The 17,794-nt window shown below is 41.8% G+C and overlaps 1 protein-coding gene across 1 annotated transcript in view; it reads right to left on the reverse strand.

Annotated features, from left to right (window-relative positions):
- Positions 1 to 6,098: 6,098 nt before the first annotated feature.
- LOC117346165 (vomeronasal type-2 receptor 26-like) overlaps positions 6,099 to 17,794 on the reverse strand; it is a 38,454-nt gene continuing 26,758 nt past the window's right edge. The window contains exon 3 of the mRNA XM_033915569.1: positions 6,099 to 6,994. Within this exon, the coding sequence (XP_033771460.1) occupies positions 6,099 to 6,994 (896 nt within the window). The remainder of the gene's footprint in view (positions 6,995 to 17,794) is intronic.

Consider the following 17,794-nt stretch of genomic DNA (forward strand, 5'->3'; position numbering starts at 1 on the left):
GAAATTGGTGCGGCCATAGATGGCCTGAAGTCTGGTAAGACTCCTGGGGGAGATGGACTTTCCTTGGGCTTTTATAAAACTTTTCAGAAGCTCTTGCTTCCCCAACTATCTAGGCTATATGCTGACTTTCTGGAGAGAGGGACTAGTGGGTGCACCTTTGTTGAAGCAGATATAGTGGTCTTTCCCAAACCCGGCCGGGACCCCCTACTTCCTAAAAATTATAGACCCATATCTTTACTCAGTTATGATTGTAAAATTTATGCAAAACTCCTTGCAGAAAGACTCGCTAAAGCTCTCCCATTGCTCATTCGTCCTACTCAATGTGGTTTGTGAAAGGGCGGCTGACAGCGGATAATTCCAGAGTCTTTTGTCATGTGCTACAGGCTGCCCGAAATATTTCCATCCCAACATGTGTGATGTCATTGGACGCAGAGAAGGCCTTTGAATATGTGGAATGGAAATATTTATTCTATACTCTGCGGTGGTTCCAATTAGGGGATGCTTTTATTGATATGGTTCACCTTTTGTATGCTAATCTCAGGGCCAGATTGAATGTGGATGGATATTTATCCCCTTACTTTTCCTTGTCTCGGGGCACCAGACAGGGTTGTCCTTTGTCGCCACTTCTGTTCAATCTGGCCCTGGAACCCTTGCTACGGAGCCTAGATTCTTCTCCTGATATTCAATATATACAGGTGGGCCCGAATGAGGTGCATGTATCAGCTTTTGCAGATGATGTGCTCCTCTATATCTCCAGACCGGTAGTTAGCCTTCCGGCTGTCCTTACTCTTCTCTCAAGTTTTGGTCGGCTATCCGGTTATACCATTAATTGGGATAAGACTGAGGTCCTGCCTCTGAATGCCTACTGCACTCAAGCTATAGTTGCTCCTTATGGTCTTACTTGGTGTTCCACTGTTATTAAATACTTAGGGATTCACTTTTGCAACACCTGGCAAGATACGGTGGCCCTGAATGTCAAGTTACTGCCCTCTAAGTTCCAAACATTCTGTACTCAGTGGTCCCCCTTATGTTTAACATGGTGGGGCAGATTAGAGACCATTCGTATGATGTTGGCCCCCCCAAATTTTATATGTTTTGCAAATGTTGCCATTACCCCTTCCTACTACCCTGTTTAAAAAAATTGACCGGATTTTGACCAAATTTTTGTGGAATGGGAAGCCCTCCCATATTGCACTGTCTATCCTTAAGAAACCGTGGCACCAAGGTGAGGTTAATTTTCTGCAGTACTCTCATTATGCCATCGCTGCCATACTGCACGGTGCCAGTAAATGTTTTTTGCCCCAAGCAAGCAGTGCTTTGCCCTACTGGGGTATGTTAGAACATGACTTGGTGCTGCCATATCCTTTGGATACTGTCTGCTTTTCCAGCACAGCTCCATGTTTTAAAGAATGGGAGGTGCTGTTACTCAACATGTGATACTCGGTTTTGGGCGCACTTTAAAACATCCATTATATACTAATATCCATTCTCCTATTTGGGGTAATCCTAACATTACTGCTGATTCTCGTATGGTGTTTTGGCCTGAATGGATTGCTTGTGGTATTTGGCATGTTTGAGATGTCATGTTAGATCACACTCTGAAGACATATGGATAGAAGGATCACACTCTGATGAGTATGGATAAAAGGATAAAAGGGATCAAAGGGCTTAGAGAAGGATCACATTACAGGTCATGGGCCTGATGGGCCGCCACGGGTGCGGACTGCTGAGCACGATGGACCTCTGGTCTGACCCAGCGGAGGCAACTTCTTATCTTTTTATGTTCTTACAATCAGCGTATGAGTTGCCCTCTCATCAGGTATATCGTTATCTCCAACTCTGTCACAGTATTCATGCTGCTTTTGGGCCTGCTCTAGAGAATCTCCATTGGGGATCTCTTTCTTTGTCATCATTGTTGACCTCTTGGAGTAATAAAACTCATGTAATGTCTAAGATTTATGATGTTCTACAGAATTCATGCAGGAATGTTTTCTTCCTGTTCAAAGGATGTGGATGCATGATCTTAATTGCACCGTTTCTGCACATCAATGGTCTCAGATATGGTGCCATTGTAATCGACCCCTGCATTCGGCCTCAATTAGACAATCATTGTTCTTTGTTCTTCATAAATCACTCTGGACTCCTGTTAAACAACAACGCGTTTCTCCGACCTCATCCAATAAATGTTGGCGATGCATGATGAATATTGGCACCTTTCAGCATTTACTCTTTGACTGTTCCTTCATTTCTGGATTTTGGTTGGAGAAGGGAGATATTGTGAGCCATGTCCTCCCTTCTCCGATGTCCCTGACGTATAGTCAGATCATATTACGCTCAGCCATTCTGGATCCACCACTTTCACACCACCACTCCATTCTTTTTGACATTCTTCTTGGACTGGCCATCAAGACTGTGTTGCTTCATTGGAAACAGCAAACTCCAGTGTCTACATCTCGTTGGTGGAACATGGTTCTTTTGACCTACAAATATGAGTTCCGTTTGGCTGAATGCAGGGGTTCCCAATTGGCTTTCCATCATATCTGGTCTCCATTGATGCAATATTGTGATTGTACTTGCTGACTAACTTTACAGTGCTCCTTCTTTTCTTATCTCTTATTGTCTATGTATTGAGATTTTATTTCTTACTGCCATGGGTTGCTTATACATTCCCCCAGTATGTGTTTGGCAGTTTCTGCTTTCCCTGTTGTTATTACTACAGCTGCTTTTGTCATACTTGGATGCTCTGCTCTATTGATTTTTGTTTTGCTGTTCTTTTCCAATAAAAATGATTGACTTTAAAAAAAAACAAAAAAAAACCCTGATTGGTCTATACAGTCTCCTAGTCTATGCAGATTGAACACTGGCATCACAATCAGGGTTAATGGCAATATGTTACCATGCCTATCACATATATATAGTTCTATATGGTGCACAATATCACACCACTAGATCAGCAGAGAAACATAACAGCCACACTAAGATAGTCCAGATAAAGCTAAAGTGTGAATTGAAGCCTGCAATGTTGTTCAGCTCCTTGCAACAAGGCCTTATGCCACACTCATCTACCAATGGTGTTCCAAACATTCAGACCTGGATTCTTTATAGGATTCCTGGTCTCAGAAGCTGCCTAAGCAGCTTTTGATAATTACACATTGGCATCCTATACTGCACTATGTCTATCCCAATGTACAGATGCCTAACCATTCCAGTTCTCTAACCTTGTCACAGGTGTTGGTTAGAGAATTGTGTTGCAGCTGAGCTAAACATGACAAGGGAATCTCCTTATAGAATTATAGGAGTCTAAAATTACTGGCTTGCTGGTAGCGTGTTACGATTGATATGAAATGAGTACCATCTTCTTTAATAAATATTCATAATGAATTTGAATTATTAAATAACTTATAAATAATCAATTAATAAATATATATATGGATATTTAAATATATGAAAAGTGCTCAGTGTCTTATCTCTTGCATGCGAGCCACATTGAGATCATAGAGGGACCATCATAGCACTTTTATGTGCCTTTTCATATATACTTTCTGATCTGTTATTATAAGGTAACAAACTCTCATCTTATTTGAAAAGTTTTGAATTACAGATTCATTTCATATTTACTGTATTTGGGTTTGTACTGTCTAAGATATAAGGTATATTTGGGTAGATGATTACAAGCGGAACATCTTTGACCCACGAAAGAAGCGATAGGTCTTCTTGGCACTTTTGACAGGTTTAGATAAGATATAAATTAGTGTTCACTAGTTCAGACCCTCCCATTTTAAATCCTAGTTGATACCACACACACACACACATATATATATATATATATATATATATATATATATATATATATATATGATAGATATATTGTTTGGATGTAGAATAAGCACAATAATAAGAAATCTAGTGACATTAATGAATAGTGCTTAGTTATAAGTTTCAAATTTCAAGTGTGTAAGTAAGATAATCATTGATATATTTATTCATTTTAGTAAATAATCCTCCTGAAAAAACCATTTACGGTGAAACTGAGGACTGAGTTGAGGAGCTGAGGAAATTCAACATGGGGAGTTGAGAAAACCCCTTATTTTTTAGCACTTATACACCGTTTGCATCGTTTGGACACTGATTATCACTAAATGCTATTTGAAAATCTATCCTGCAGAGTCACAGAAGCAGACCATCCTCTGAGATAAGTGCAATATTTTCATTATTCATTAAATAATATATGAGAAATTTATAAGCACCAATGGGATGGCCTTACAATAACAGATCAGAAAGTATATACGAAAAGGGACATAAAAGTGCTATGATGGTCCCTCTATGATCTCATTGTGGCTCGCATGCAAGAGATAAGACACTGAGTACTTTTCATATATTTAAATATCCATATATATATTTATTAATTTAGTATTTATAAGTTATTTAATAATTCAAATTCATTATGAGTATTTATTAAAGAAGCTGGTACTCATTTCATATCGAAGGGAATCTCCCTGCCATGATCAGTTCAGTGGCTGCAACAGGAAACCCTCAGGCTGCTGAAGTCAGCCAGCAGGAGGGATGCCCACTCCCTCCTTCTGGAACCCCCCCCCCCTGAAAACATGCATTCACCAAGCCCATCTAGATCCCCCTTGTATATTTTTTGTAAGCTGACTGGATGGATGCTTATTCCCTCCAGATAGCAGGACTGCCCTTCCCGCTGTTTAAAAATTGGCCAAAGAATTGTCCAACAGTGATTGAGTCGCTATCTTTAGTGAATCTGGGCCATAGTTCTTTCCTGTAGTTATAATCACCCAAAAAGTCATTTTCTAAACATAAGATCTGTATCGCAAGTCTATACCATTATACCCACAGCCCTCCATCCACATGCCAGGATTATATCCCAGTCTGTGTATATATCAACCTCTCACTTCATGGCACATACAATTCCTTTGGAACATTCTAGAAGTTTTATGGGTGCCAGCTGATATCCAGTAGAAGTACTCACATAGCTAAACAGCTAAATTGAGGACTGTCATTTGTGTGGTCCAATCTAGTCACTTACAAGTGCAGCATTGACACTAAACATGGTTCATGACCATAGAACTACTTGCTACTCTTTGGACCATACCAGAACTAACCTTAGTGAAAGGACCCCTGAGTTATTACAGAACTCTTTTACTAAAATGTGCTAAAATAAAATCATAAGTATATTTCTTTTTTTTTTTTTCAGGACAGTTCTTAATTTTTTCTTTAGTGCTTAGGACTTAAAAAAAATTAAGGTGAGAGCTCTTAGCACCTCTTATTGAGGTTATTAAATGTGCTAAAATAAAATCATAAGTATATTTCTTTTTTTTTTTTTTCAGGACAGTTCTTAATTTTTTCTTTAGTGCTTAGGACTTAAAAAAAATTAAGGTGAGAGCTCTTAGCACCTCTTATTGAGGCAGCACTAACTTAATTGGGTTTTTTTAAAATTTATTTATTTATCAGATTTTCTATAACATTATCAAGTATCCACTTGTATAGAAAAGTTGAGTTAAGTAAATAAACAGATTTACATTATGATAATATAAGACAAAGATAATAAAAAAATTTTAAACTTAACTTCAACTCAAGTCTTCAATACTGAGATCCAAGAAATAGATTCAACAAGTTATTATGAAAGATTCATAAAAAAAAGAAACGTGAAACATGATCAACTGAAGGAAATGTCCAAATTAAACAATGAGCATTTATACTGTCTCTGCTCTCAGTCGAGCGGCCGTCAAGAAAGTTGTCAATTGGGTAGGATCATAGAAGACATATTTTTGCATTTGATACTGTATCACACATTTACATGGGTAGCGAAGAAAAAAAGTTGCCCCTAAAGACTAATTAAGTCTACATTAACAAGTTTGTAAGTGCTCATCTTCATGGATTAGCAAGCTAACACTGGACTATTCATTCCCATTACCCATCCCATTAAAAAAAATCTTCCCAAATAAATAAATAAACAAGGTGCAAATAGGACATGCTAACAGGAAAACTACTGCAAAAATTTGAATGCACTTTCTGATCAATCCTTTTCCCCATTTTAAGCGTGTGATAGCACTTAATGCAGTTTAGTAAAAGGGCCCCTACAGTTTTCTTAGTTCTTTCCTGTTGTTCCTTTCAGGCCTCAGCAGAATAATGTAACATTTGGGAAGAAAAATGCAACTCAGTATTCCACCACTGGAGGCCAGAATAGCAAAAATCTCTACTGCCACCATGTACTTTCCCTTGGTGCTCAGGTATGTTGGGATGAAGGAAATCCAGACACTGCAAAATACCAGCATGCTGAAGGTGATGTACTTAGCCTCATTGAAACTGTCAGGTAGATTTCTTGCTAGAAAAGCTACACTGAAGCTGATACCAGCCATAAATCCCAGGTAACACAGAACACAGTAAAATGCAACTATTGATCCTTCATTACATTCAATTAATATTGTTCCAGTTAATGACTTCATATTTAGATGTGGGAATGGGGGAGCAGTGAACAACCAGGCGAGACACAGGACAGTTTGAAGAAGGGAAAAGCAAAGGACTATAGAAACTGACACCCTGGAACCCATCCATTTTCGGAGGTTGCTTCCTGGTTTGGTGGCTTGGAAGGCCATGACCACTGTGATCGTTTTTGCTAGTATAGAGGAAAGAGTGATGGAAAATGTGATCCCAAAGGTAGTCTGTCTGAGAATGCAGTTCACTTCCTGTGGATGACCAATGAATATCAAGGAGCAGAGGAAGCAGAGCATGAGGGAGATGAGGAGAATGTAACTGAGGTATTGGTTGTTAGCTCTCACTATGGGAGTATCTCGGTGATGAATAAAGATTCCCAAGATGACAGCAGTGATGAGAAAGAAGAACATGCTGATGGAAGTTAAAGCAATCCCTAGAGGCTCTTCAAAAGACAGGAAAGTTACCACCTTTGGGATGCAAGCATCTCTTTTCTGATTGGGCCATTCATCATCAGGGCATGTTATACAGGTGTCCATATCTGAGAAGGAAGATTATTATATTATTACCTCACTCATGCTACCAGCAAGCAGATACCACAAACCACTGCACAAAAATGCAACTAATCCTTTCAATCTGAATCCTGATTCCATTCTGACCCCCAGCATCTACTGTCTACTGTCTCTAGTAGGTTAGATAGAGGGCATGAGTAATCCTCAGACATTTTTGTCTCTTCTCAAGCTCAAATTGAAAATAATGGATCTGTTCCATAGCTGTAGGATGGCACAACCTTATTTGATAACTTGACCTCTAGAGATGGTTCTGAAAGACTACAGCTATGGATCAGAGCCACCATTTTTAATCCAGGCTAATAAAGCAACATGAACAATTGGGGATCAATATTGCCCCAATGGTAAGGCATAAGGGATAACAGCAGTATGTGTTTGGGACATGATTTAGAGCTGGGGGCTATGGCCCTTCATCAGGTCAAATATATTAAGCGGGTCATATGACCCAAACCTCATTGAGATGGTGGGAAGGCTGGGAAGGATGGGCAGGAAAGTAGTATGGAAGTCTAAATTCTTCTCAGGGGTGGGGTGGTGGTTGGGGATGTTCTTAGTGATTATACTCATTTGGGATTGTTCTTGGAGGCATTATGTTTTTTAAGCTATTGCTATGATAGCTAGGATAGCTGCAGTTCCAGTGTTGTCAATGAATTTTCTGGACAGTATGGGGTTCATAATAAAAAAAAAAACGTCTAAAAAGTGTCCTAAATGGCTACTTGGATGAACAAAAAGCCTGATCGTCCAAGTACCCATAACCAAAGCTGCTGGTGCGGCTGCTTGTCCTGTATTGTTTTTGCACTCTTCCCAGCCACTTGTATTTGTTTGCATCTGTATTTCCCAGTTGCATTTGTATTTCCTGTATGTCCTTTGTTGCTTTGGTTGACCTCAATAAACATGATATTAAAACAATGAACTTCTTCTAAAGATGAGTGAACTAGGTATACATGGAATGGTTCTAAAATGGTTTTCAGACTTCTTCGGAAATAGAACCTATGAAGTAAGAAAGGGAAGTTCCCAAATATAATGCTTTTGTGGAGTGCCACAAGGCTCTCCACTGTCTCATTCCTTGTTCAACATCTACTTAAGAGCATTAGGAATAAAAAATCTTGTCTCCTCATGTTCACATATTTTTTATACAAAGACAATATCTTCCTACTTTGCATAGCCAAATATTATTTTGATGTTACCCTAACACAGACTATTGAATACCTGAGTACTTGGACATAAAAGAACTTCCTTAAACTTAATAAATTGAAGACCAAAGTGCTCTGGTTTGGTGACTATAACTCATTACTCTGTACAGATCTAGTATTAACTACATAAGATATCCTTAAGATTGAGAAAACTTCAAAAATACTAAGCATTATTCTAGATTCTTATTTTTCCTTTAGAGATCAGATCTATGCTTTGGTCAATTTTTTTATACTAAGACAACTAAGAATGATTAGATCCTTCCTATGCCAAAATTATTTCAGAATTGTTGCAGAAGCCATCTTACTCCCATACCTAGACTATTGTAACTCTTTGTACTATGGCATCACTGAGAAGAAATATCAGACATTGCAACTACTCCAGAATGCAGTGTCTAGATTAATTTTTGGGAAGAGGCAAATTTGAGGAGGCTAGCCTGCTATTGGGAGAATTACACTGACTGTTAGTGAAAAATAATAGTTCATTTCAATATTCCTTGCATGACCTACAAATCAATTTATGAAGATAACTCTAACAGACTTGTATTGGGCATCAAGTTTCCCTGCTGTTTCCATAACTCAAGAAAGACACAATACCTGAAACTGACCTTTCCTTTTCCCCACCAAGTTTAACACCATAAACTATTTAAATCTATGTTCAAATTCCAAAGTCCCAAAGTCTGGAATAGCCTACCACTATATTTACATCATAGAAACATAGAAAAAAGCAGCAGAAAAGGGCTATAGCCCACCAAGTCTGCCCATTCCAAGTATCCCCTCCCTTGAATTTACTCCCTTAAAGATCCCACGTGAGTATCCCATTTTCTCTTAAAATCTGTCACGCTGCTGGCCTTTATCACCTGGAGTGGGAGTCTGTTCCAATGATCCACTACTCTTTCGGTGAAGAAGTACTTCCTGGAGTCGCCATGAAACTTCCCTCCCCTGATTTTCAGCGGATGCCCTCTGGTGGTCGAGGGTCCCATGAGCCAGAAGATATCATCTTCTGACTCGATGTGTCCCGTGATGTACTTATATGTTTCATAAGAACATAAGAACATAAGCAGTGCCTCCGCTGGGTCAGACCATAGGTCCATCCTGCCCAGCAGTCCGCTCCCGCGGCGGCCCAAACAGGTCACGACCTGTCTAAATCACCAGTAGGTGCCCCCATGCCTCCTTGGTTTCCTAATTGAGTCCTATCTTCCTATCAAAGTCCTAGCCCTCCGGTCTTGCACCTGCACGACCTGGTTGGGTTTCTACATTTATTTTCTGGTTAGCTTTCTCAGTATCCCACGATCCCTTTATCCCTCAGGAATCCATCCAGTCTCTGTTTGAATCCCTGTACCGTACTCTGCCTGATCACTTCCTCCGGTAGCGCATTCCAAGTGTCCACGATCCTCTGGGTGAAAAAAAACTTCCTTGCATTCGTTTTGAACCTATCTCCCTTCAGTTTCTCTGAATGCCCCCTCGTACCTGTTGTCCCCTTCAGCCTGAAGAATCTGTCCCTATCCACCCTCTCTATGCCCCTCATGATCTTGAAGGTCTCTATCATATCACCCCTGAGCCTCCTTTTTTCCAGAGAGAAGAGCCCCAGCCTATCCAACCTCTCAGCATATGGGTAGTGTTCCAGCCCTCTTACCAGTTTCGTTGCTCTCCTTTGGACTCTCTCAAGTACCTCCATGTCTTTCTTGAGGTACGGCGACCAATATTGAACGCAGTATTCCAGATGCGGACGCACCATCGCTCGATACAGTGGCATGATGACTTCCCGCGTCCTGGTAGTTATGCCCCTCTTTATGATGCCCAGCATTCTGTTGGCTTTTTTTGAGGCCGCTGCGCACTGTGCAGATGGCTTCAGTGATGCATCCACCAGCACACCCAAGTCTCTCTCAAGATTGCTTTCTCCCAACAATGCCCCCCCCAATTTGTAGTTGAACAACGGGTTCTTTTTCCCTATATGCATAACCTTGCATTTTTCCACATTAAAGCGCATTTGCCATTTGTTTGCCCAGTCTTCCAGCTTGTCTAGGTCCCTTTGCAGGTCCTCACACTCCTCCCTGGAGCTAACTCTACCGCACAGTTTGATATCGTCTGCAAATTTTATAACCTCGCACTTTGCCTCCTTTTTCAGGTCATTGATAAATATGTTGAAGAGTAACGGCCCCAGCACCGATCCCTGTGGCACTCCGCTCGTGACTCCCCGCCAGTCAGAATATTGGCCCTTTACTCCGACCCTCTGCAGTCTACCCGACAACCAGTGCTCGATCCATCTGTGCACATCCCCTCTCACCCCGTGGTTCCACAGTTTCCTAAGCAGCCTTTCATGTGGTACCTTGTCAAAAGCCTTTTGAAAATCGAGGTAAATGATGTCGATGGGTTCTCCATTGTCCACCCTTATTCCCTCAAAGAAGTACAGAAGGTTCGTTAGGCACGACCTTCCCTTACAGAATCCGTGCTGGCTTGTTCTCAGTAGGCCATTTCTTTCAATGTGCTCGCAAATGCCGTCCTTTATCATAGCTTCCACCATCTTCCCTATAATTGAAGTCAGGCTCACCGGCCTGTAGTTCCCGGGGTCACCTCTCGATCCCTTCTTGAAGATAGGTGTGACATTCGCCAATTTCCAGTCCTCTGGTACCTCTCCAGCTTTCAAGGATAGGTTACAAACATGCTGGATTGTGCCTGCTATTTCTTGTCTTAGTTCCTTCAGAACCCTTGGGTGGATCCCGTCCGGACCCGGTGATTTGCCGCATTTTAACCTGTCTATCTGTTTGAGGACATCCTCCTTACTTACCTCTATGTGCTCCAATTTTTCAGCCTGTTCCCCACTCATGAGCTCCTCTGAGTCCGGTATATTAGATGTGTCTTCTCTCGTGAAAACCGACGAGAAGAACGTGTTCAACCTCTCAGCTACCTCTTTATCCTCCTTAATCACTCCCTTCCTATCCCCATCGTCCAACGGCCCCACCTCCTCTCTCGCTGGTCGTTTCCCCTTTACGTAACTGAAGAATGCCTTGAAGTTTTTTGCTTCCCTGGCCAGCCCCTCTTCGTATTTCCCTTTTGCTTTTCTAACCTCTCGGTGGCATTCTTTTTGGCATTTCCTGTGCGCCTGGTGATTTTCCTCCGTTGGATCCTTTTTCCATCTCCGGAAAGATACTTTTTTGTCATTCATTGCCTTCTTTACTTCTGCTGAGATCCAAATCGGGTCCTTTGACCGCTTGTTCTTGCAGCCTTTCCTGAAACTGGGGACGTATGTTTTTTGTGCTTCCTGCAGGGTGTCCCTGAATAGGGTCCAGGCGCTTTCCACAGTCTCCATCCTAAAGATGTTTCTGAGCTTCCTCCCCACCATTTCCCTCATAGCAACATAGTTCCCTTTCTTGAAGTTGAGCGCAGTTGTTGCAGTTCTCCTTACTATGGGTGTCCCCCTTTCTAATGTGAATCTGATCGCATTGTGGTCGCTGTTGCCTAGTGGTCCTCCCACTTCTACCCCTCTTGCAGGCCCCCCTAATCCGTTCAGGATGAGGTCAAGGGTAGCACTCCCCCGCGTCGGTTCCTTGACCAGTTGCTCCATGAAGCAGTCCCTCACAGCTTCTACAAATCCTGTTTCCCTAGTGCAGTTGGATTGACTCGTACTCCAGTCTATCCCTGGGTAGTTGAAGTCCCCCATCACTGTTACACTTCCAACCCTGCACTCCTGTCTCAGTTCAGCTTCCAGGTCATGTCCGAGTCCTTCCGGCGTGCCAGGTGGGCGATAGTACAGCCCCAGTTTTATGCCTGCACCCTTGTTTCCCGGCAATTTGACCCATAGCGATTCCAGCCCCTCTGCCTTCGTTGCCATATCCATCCCGACCGAGTAGATAGAGTCCTTTATATATAGTGCTATGCCTCCCCCCTTCTTGTGGGTCCTGTCTCTCCTGTAGAGCTTGTACCCCGGCAGCGCCACATCCCATTGATTTTCTTCTGTCCACCATGTTTCTGTAATTCCAATTATATCCAGGTCTTCCCCCTTGGCCACGACCTCTAGTTCATCCATCTTGGCCATGAGGCTTCTTGCATTTGCGTATAAGCACCGCAGGTCCCGTCGTTTTTCCTCCACCTCTGCATTCACCTCTGCAATCACCTCTGCATTCACCTGGGCCGCCTCTCCTGCTCCCTGTACTTCTGTTTTGCCCTTTGCGTTTACCCTCGTAGCTTTCAGCTTCCCCACATTTCCGCCACCCCACTTCCCCGCTTTTCCTCTGGGTTTTCTTGCCCCCTCCTGGGCCCCGGCCTCTGTTCGATCCCCCTTGCCTTGTGTAGCCCCTATAATGCCCTCAGCTTTCGCCCTCTTGCCACCCAGTCCCCCTGTGTCTCCATGCCCCTTAGTCTCCACCCAGCAAGCTCCCTTTACCTGTTGTTTCCCTCGCTGTCTGATCCTGAAATCCACTGGTCTCTCTACTTCCTCCGTGCAGTCAGCCCGTTCAGCATCTGTTCTGGATACTGTTGTCCGAAGCGTCAACATCAGATCAGCTGTCGGCTTTCTCCCTCTCCTCAGTTTAAAGCCCTCTCGATCTCCTTCCTCACATTGGCAGCCAGTAGTCTACTTCCCTCTGTGCTCAGGTGCAGGCCGTCCCGCCGGTAGAGCTTACTCTTTCCCCAGAAGGACGTCCAGTTCCTTACAAAGTGGAAGCCCTCCTCCTGGCACCATCTCCTCAACCATGCATTCACAGCCTGGAGGTCTGCCTGCCTTTTTGTATCTGCTCTCGGCATAGGCAGGATCTCTGAGAATGCTATCCTCCGGGTACTCCGCTTCAGTTTTCATCCCAGGACCCTGAACTGGTCAGTCAGCGTGGCCATGCTGAAGTTCTTCCGGCTCACATCATTTGTTCCGACGTGGATTATCACCGCAGTCTCCCCGTTCTCTTCTTTCCTCAAGTGAGTACAGCCGCAATTTTTTAAATCTTTCTTCATACGTGAGATCCTTGAGCCCCAAGACCATCCTGGTGGCCGTTCGCTGAACCGACTCGATCCTCAGCACGTCCTTTCGGTAGTGTGGTCTCCAAAACTGAACACAGTACTCCAAGTGAGGCCTCACCATGGCTCTGTACAACGGCATCATAACTTCAGGTCTCCTGCTGACGAAACCTCTGCGGATACACCCTATCATTTGTCTTGCCCTGGAGGAAGCCTTCTCCACTTGATTGGCAACCTTCATGTCCTCACTAATGATCACCCCTAGGTCGCGTTCCGCCGTGGTCCTAACCAAGGTCTCACCATTTAGTACATAAGTTCTACGCGGGTTTCTCTTACCCAGATGCATTATCTTGCATTTTTTAGCATTGAAGCCTAGCTGCCAAGTAGTTGACCATTGTTCCAGCAACAGTAGGTCGTGTGTCATATTATCAGGTAATAAGCTTTTGCCTACTATGTTGCAAAGTTTGGCGTCGTCGGCGAACAGTGATACCCTTCCTCTAAGTCCTTGCGTCATATCTCTTATGAATAAGTTAAATAGAATCGGGCCCAGGACCGAGCCCTGCGGCACTCCACTGATCACGTCCGATGCTTCGGATGGGGTACCGTTCACCACCACCTTCTGAAGTCTACCGCTCAGCCAATCCCCAACCCATGTAGTTAGAGTGTCTCCTAATCCTATCGATTTCAGCCTCTTTTCCTTGTAACTGTCTTACCGCTATCCTTTAATACTTTCTAGAATCTTAACATAATTGTAATGATTGATCTCAAATCTTATTGTTAAACACAATGAATCCTTGTTGACAATTGTGGGATATAAGAAACTATATGGTATGGTAGTTAGTCAAGTGAAATCTTGCCTCACCAATCTATTACATTTCTTCAAAAGGGGTAAATAAAATGTGCTTAAAAGTGAGCCAGTCAATATTGTGTATTTGGATTTTCAAAAGTCATTTGACAAAGTACCTCATGAAAGTCTCCTGAGTCATGGCATAGGAGGAAAAGTCCTATTGTGGATTAAGAACTGGTTAGGTTTAGTTTTCTTTTAGTTTAATAGGACTTGATATACCACCCTTCAGAACAAATCAGAGCAGTGTTAGCTAGATGCCATTGACTTGTGTTTGTGTTCTAGCGACTTGATGAACTACAGATCAAAAATAAATTGGTTTTGTACTAGTCCAGAATGGTCCTCCAGCATCATCCCCAAGTTTTTTTTCAACATGTCCATCTCTCTGATTGCAGGCTGCCCACTTCACTTTATTCCTTTGATCTTCTCAAACATAATGACCTTCTCTAATGATATTTCTCTTCTGGCAGTGTGAACAAAATACGTTGTACAGCAGTGTACAAATAACAAACAACAGTTTCTAAGAAAAGGAAGGGAACTACAATGTCATATGAAAGGTAAAGCATGGAGATAGAATCAGAGCATTCAAATATAGTAACTTAAAGACTGAAACCAAGGCAGGCAGCAGCAACAGAAAGATCTTGAAAAAAAAAAATTACACTGGAAGCCAAAACACACAGTAATAACTTTTTTAGGCATATTAAAATCAATAAGCTGTGGGAAAAATCACTTTTACTACTATATGACTGAGTTTCAAGTTTATTAGGTGTTTATATACTGCCTATCAAGGTTATGTAAGTAGTTTTTTAATCAGGTGCTCAAGTATTTTCCCTATCTGTCCTGGTGGGCTCACAATCTATCTAATGTACCTGGGGCTATTGAGGACTGCGTGACTTGCCCAGGGCCACAAGGAACATATGGATAAAGGTTAGCTGGTTGATATTGGGTATCTGGATTTTCAAAAAGCATTTGATAAAGTACATCTGAAAGCAGTGGCGTACCTAGGGTATGTGGCACCCGGGGCCCATCATTTTTTGACCCCCCCCCCCCCATGTAAATTTTTTTTTTTTTTTTTTTGCAATAACCATGAAATGGAATAAATGGTCAGAATAGAAACAGGCAGTGAAAATTTTCTTTTATTGAACCTCATATATGTAACCATTATTCCAAACATAACATAACATAAATTATGTCTAAATTGTCATGACATTAGAAGTACATATGGAGTAGTTGCAGGTGATGCTTGGGACAGTTCTGATTGTGTTAGTTCGGTTTTATGTGTTTTTTTAATAGAAGGGTTTTTATTTATTTTTGGTGGTGGTGGAGAGTACAAGGATCAAATAGCCTGAACATTGCTAAATGAATTGGTAAAGGCTGAACAGGAATGGGGAGGGGTGGGGGGTGATTAAGTGTTAAAGTTATTAGATGATCAGAGAGGGGAAGAAGTAAAGGAGGAAAAATTAGAGTGAACAGTTGGAGAAGTTGACAAGATCAAGGCAGTGGCCATTCTGGTTAGTAGGGATAGTGGAGCATATCTGGAGACTGAGTAAGAAGGTTAAAACAACAAACTTAAAAGCAACTTAGAATTCTCTTCCATTTTTGTTCCCATTATAAAAAAACACTGATAAGTTCCCAGGAAAAAAATACATTAAAATAAGAAGTGAAAACAAAGGCCCCTACAGATGAGAACATAACATAAGAATAGCCTAACTGGGTCACACCAATGGTCCATCATGCCCAGTAGCCCATTCTCATGGTAGCCAATAGTGCTGCCCGATTCAGAGAAAAATATTTCATTCGATTCGATTCACCCTGTTGAATCGATTTTTCGATTCGATTCACTGTTAATGACACCGCTTTTTAAGTTTAAACAAAGTACAACAATAAATTTCACAACAACAATAAATTTCAAAAGTACTTAAAAAAAAATCACATTTTTCCATTAAAGCAGTTCTGGAGACATTTGCTTGAACAGTCTTTTTTTCCCAGTCCATAAGCAAGCAATATGAAAAAGATTTCCTTAATTATCTACTCAAACATTTTTGCTATTTACTTTCATTGTACCTAGACTATTATTCAGTAGAAAAAATTTAGTTGTTCAATCAAGCAGAACATTCACTCATAGAAGTCCAATGTCCACACAGGATTTGATTGAACAAACTAAATTTTTTCTACTGAATAATAGTTTAGGTATACTGAATAGCAAAAATGTTAAAGCCACACAGAAAAGCAGTAAAAGTCAATAGGTTCTCCAAGTGGGAACAACCTGATGTCTCAGCACTTGAGGAAAAGACCACGTAATAATGTTTATAAGATAAATCATATAAATGATTATACTGAAGTAGGGTGTCCTCAGCGTGAGAGGTAAGCGAGAGGAGAGAATTCTCCAGCGCTTTACACAATAAGGCACAGGTTAATCACCCTGTGTGCACACCACCTCAGGTGTGCTCAAATTAATCAATGTGATAAATTAAACAGTGATAAACAATTGGTCAATCACAAGAGTGCAAGATCAAACAGGTTGTTCCCACTCAGAGAACCTATTGACTTTACTGCTTTTCTGTGTGAGTAGATAATTAAGCAAATTTCTGATAGCCTACAGAACTGATTCTCACCTTCCCTCCCCAGCCCCCAAGACTTACCAGACCCCCTCTGCCGATGTATTTACTTACTGCCTGAACTGGATATTAAATTGTGGGGAAGAGAGGAGAAATGCGGGGAAAGAGCCAGCCAAAACTAGTATTTGTTGCTGCTGAGTGCCGAGGTCTGCTGCACGAGGTCTGCTCGCTCGCCGCTTGACTCTCCCACTCCTTTTGTTTCTTCCGATGTAATTTACTGTTTCGCAAAACCGGAAGTTACATTAGATGGGAAGAGTCCGGCGGCGTGAAATAGTCCAAACTCGTCGATTCACCTGATTCGAATCGGTGAACCGATTCGAATCGTGAATCGGGCAGCACTAGTAGCCAATCCAGGTCACTAGTACTTGGTGAAAACCCAAAGAGTAGCAACATTCCATGCTACCAATCCAGGGCAAGCAGACACTTCCCCCATGTCTTAATAACAGACAATGGACTTTTCCTCCAGGAATTTGTCCAAACCTTTCTTAAAACCAGCTACGCTATCTACTTTTAACATAACTTCTGGCCACTTCATTTTTAAACTTAGATCTTTCCTTCCAAACAGAGACCTTGCTAGATGTCAAATACAGCACAAGGTAACTTCACACGGACTTAACTGTGCAGGAAATGAATCTCCTCATACACCCACCATATAGTGCAAAAATGTGCAAAGGTCTGTTTTTTTCTTTCGATCACTACATAGCCTAATGCCACACAAGCAGCGCTGTTACAAACATACTCTGAAGGTCAATGCTAAGGTTGACAAAGTTTCCTTCCTTGGACCAGAAGGAGATACTGACAAACCACTGGAAGAGATTCTAAAACAACTACCCAGAAATAACACCCAAAGACCCACTCAGTGTGTGAACCAGTTGAGTGGAGTGGACTAACTGGGGGTGGAAATGGGTCCAGAGTTTGCTCAGCAGAATTTCCCAGACTACCTCTTCCTCTCAACACACTGACATGCTACCACCACCACCAACACTAGGAACACCTCACCGAGTATGCCAGCAATGCTTATAAACTTTATAAAACACATTATTATATTTTCTTATAAAGCATATATTTTAACTGAACTCAGCCTTGCCATTTCAAGCTGTCTCATGTACACTTTTCAAATCTAACATATTGTAATCACAAAACAGAAAATAAAATTATTTTTTCTACCTTTTGTTC

The sequence above is a fragment of the Geotrypetes seraphini genome, chromosome 12 (genome assembly GCF_902459505.1).
Source record: "Geotrypetes seraphini chromosome 12, aGeoSer1.1, whole genome shotgun sequence".
In the NCBI taxonomy this organism is placed as follows: Eukaryota; Metazoa; Chordata; class Amphibia; order Gymnophiona; family Dermophiidae; genus Geotrypetes; species Geotrypetes seraphini.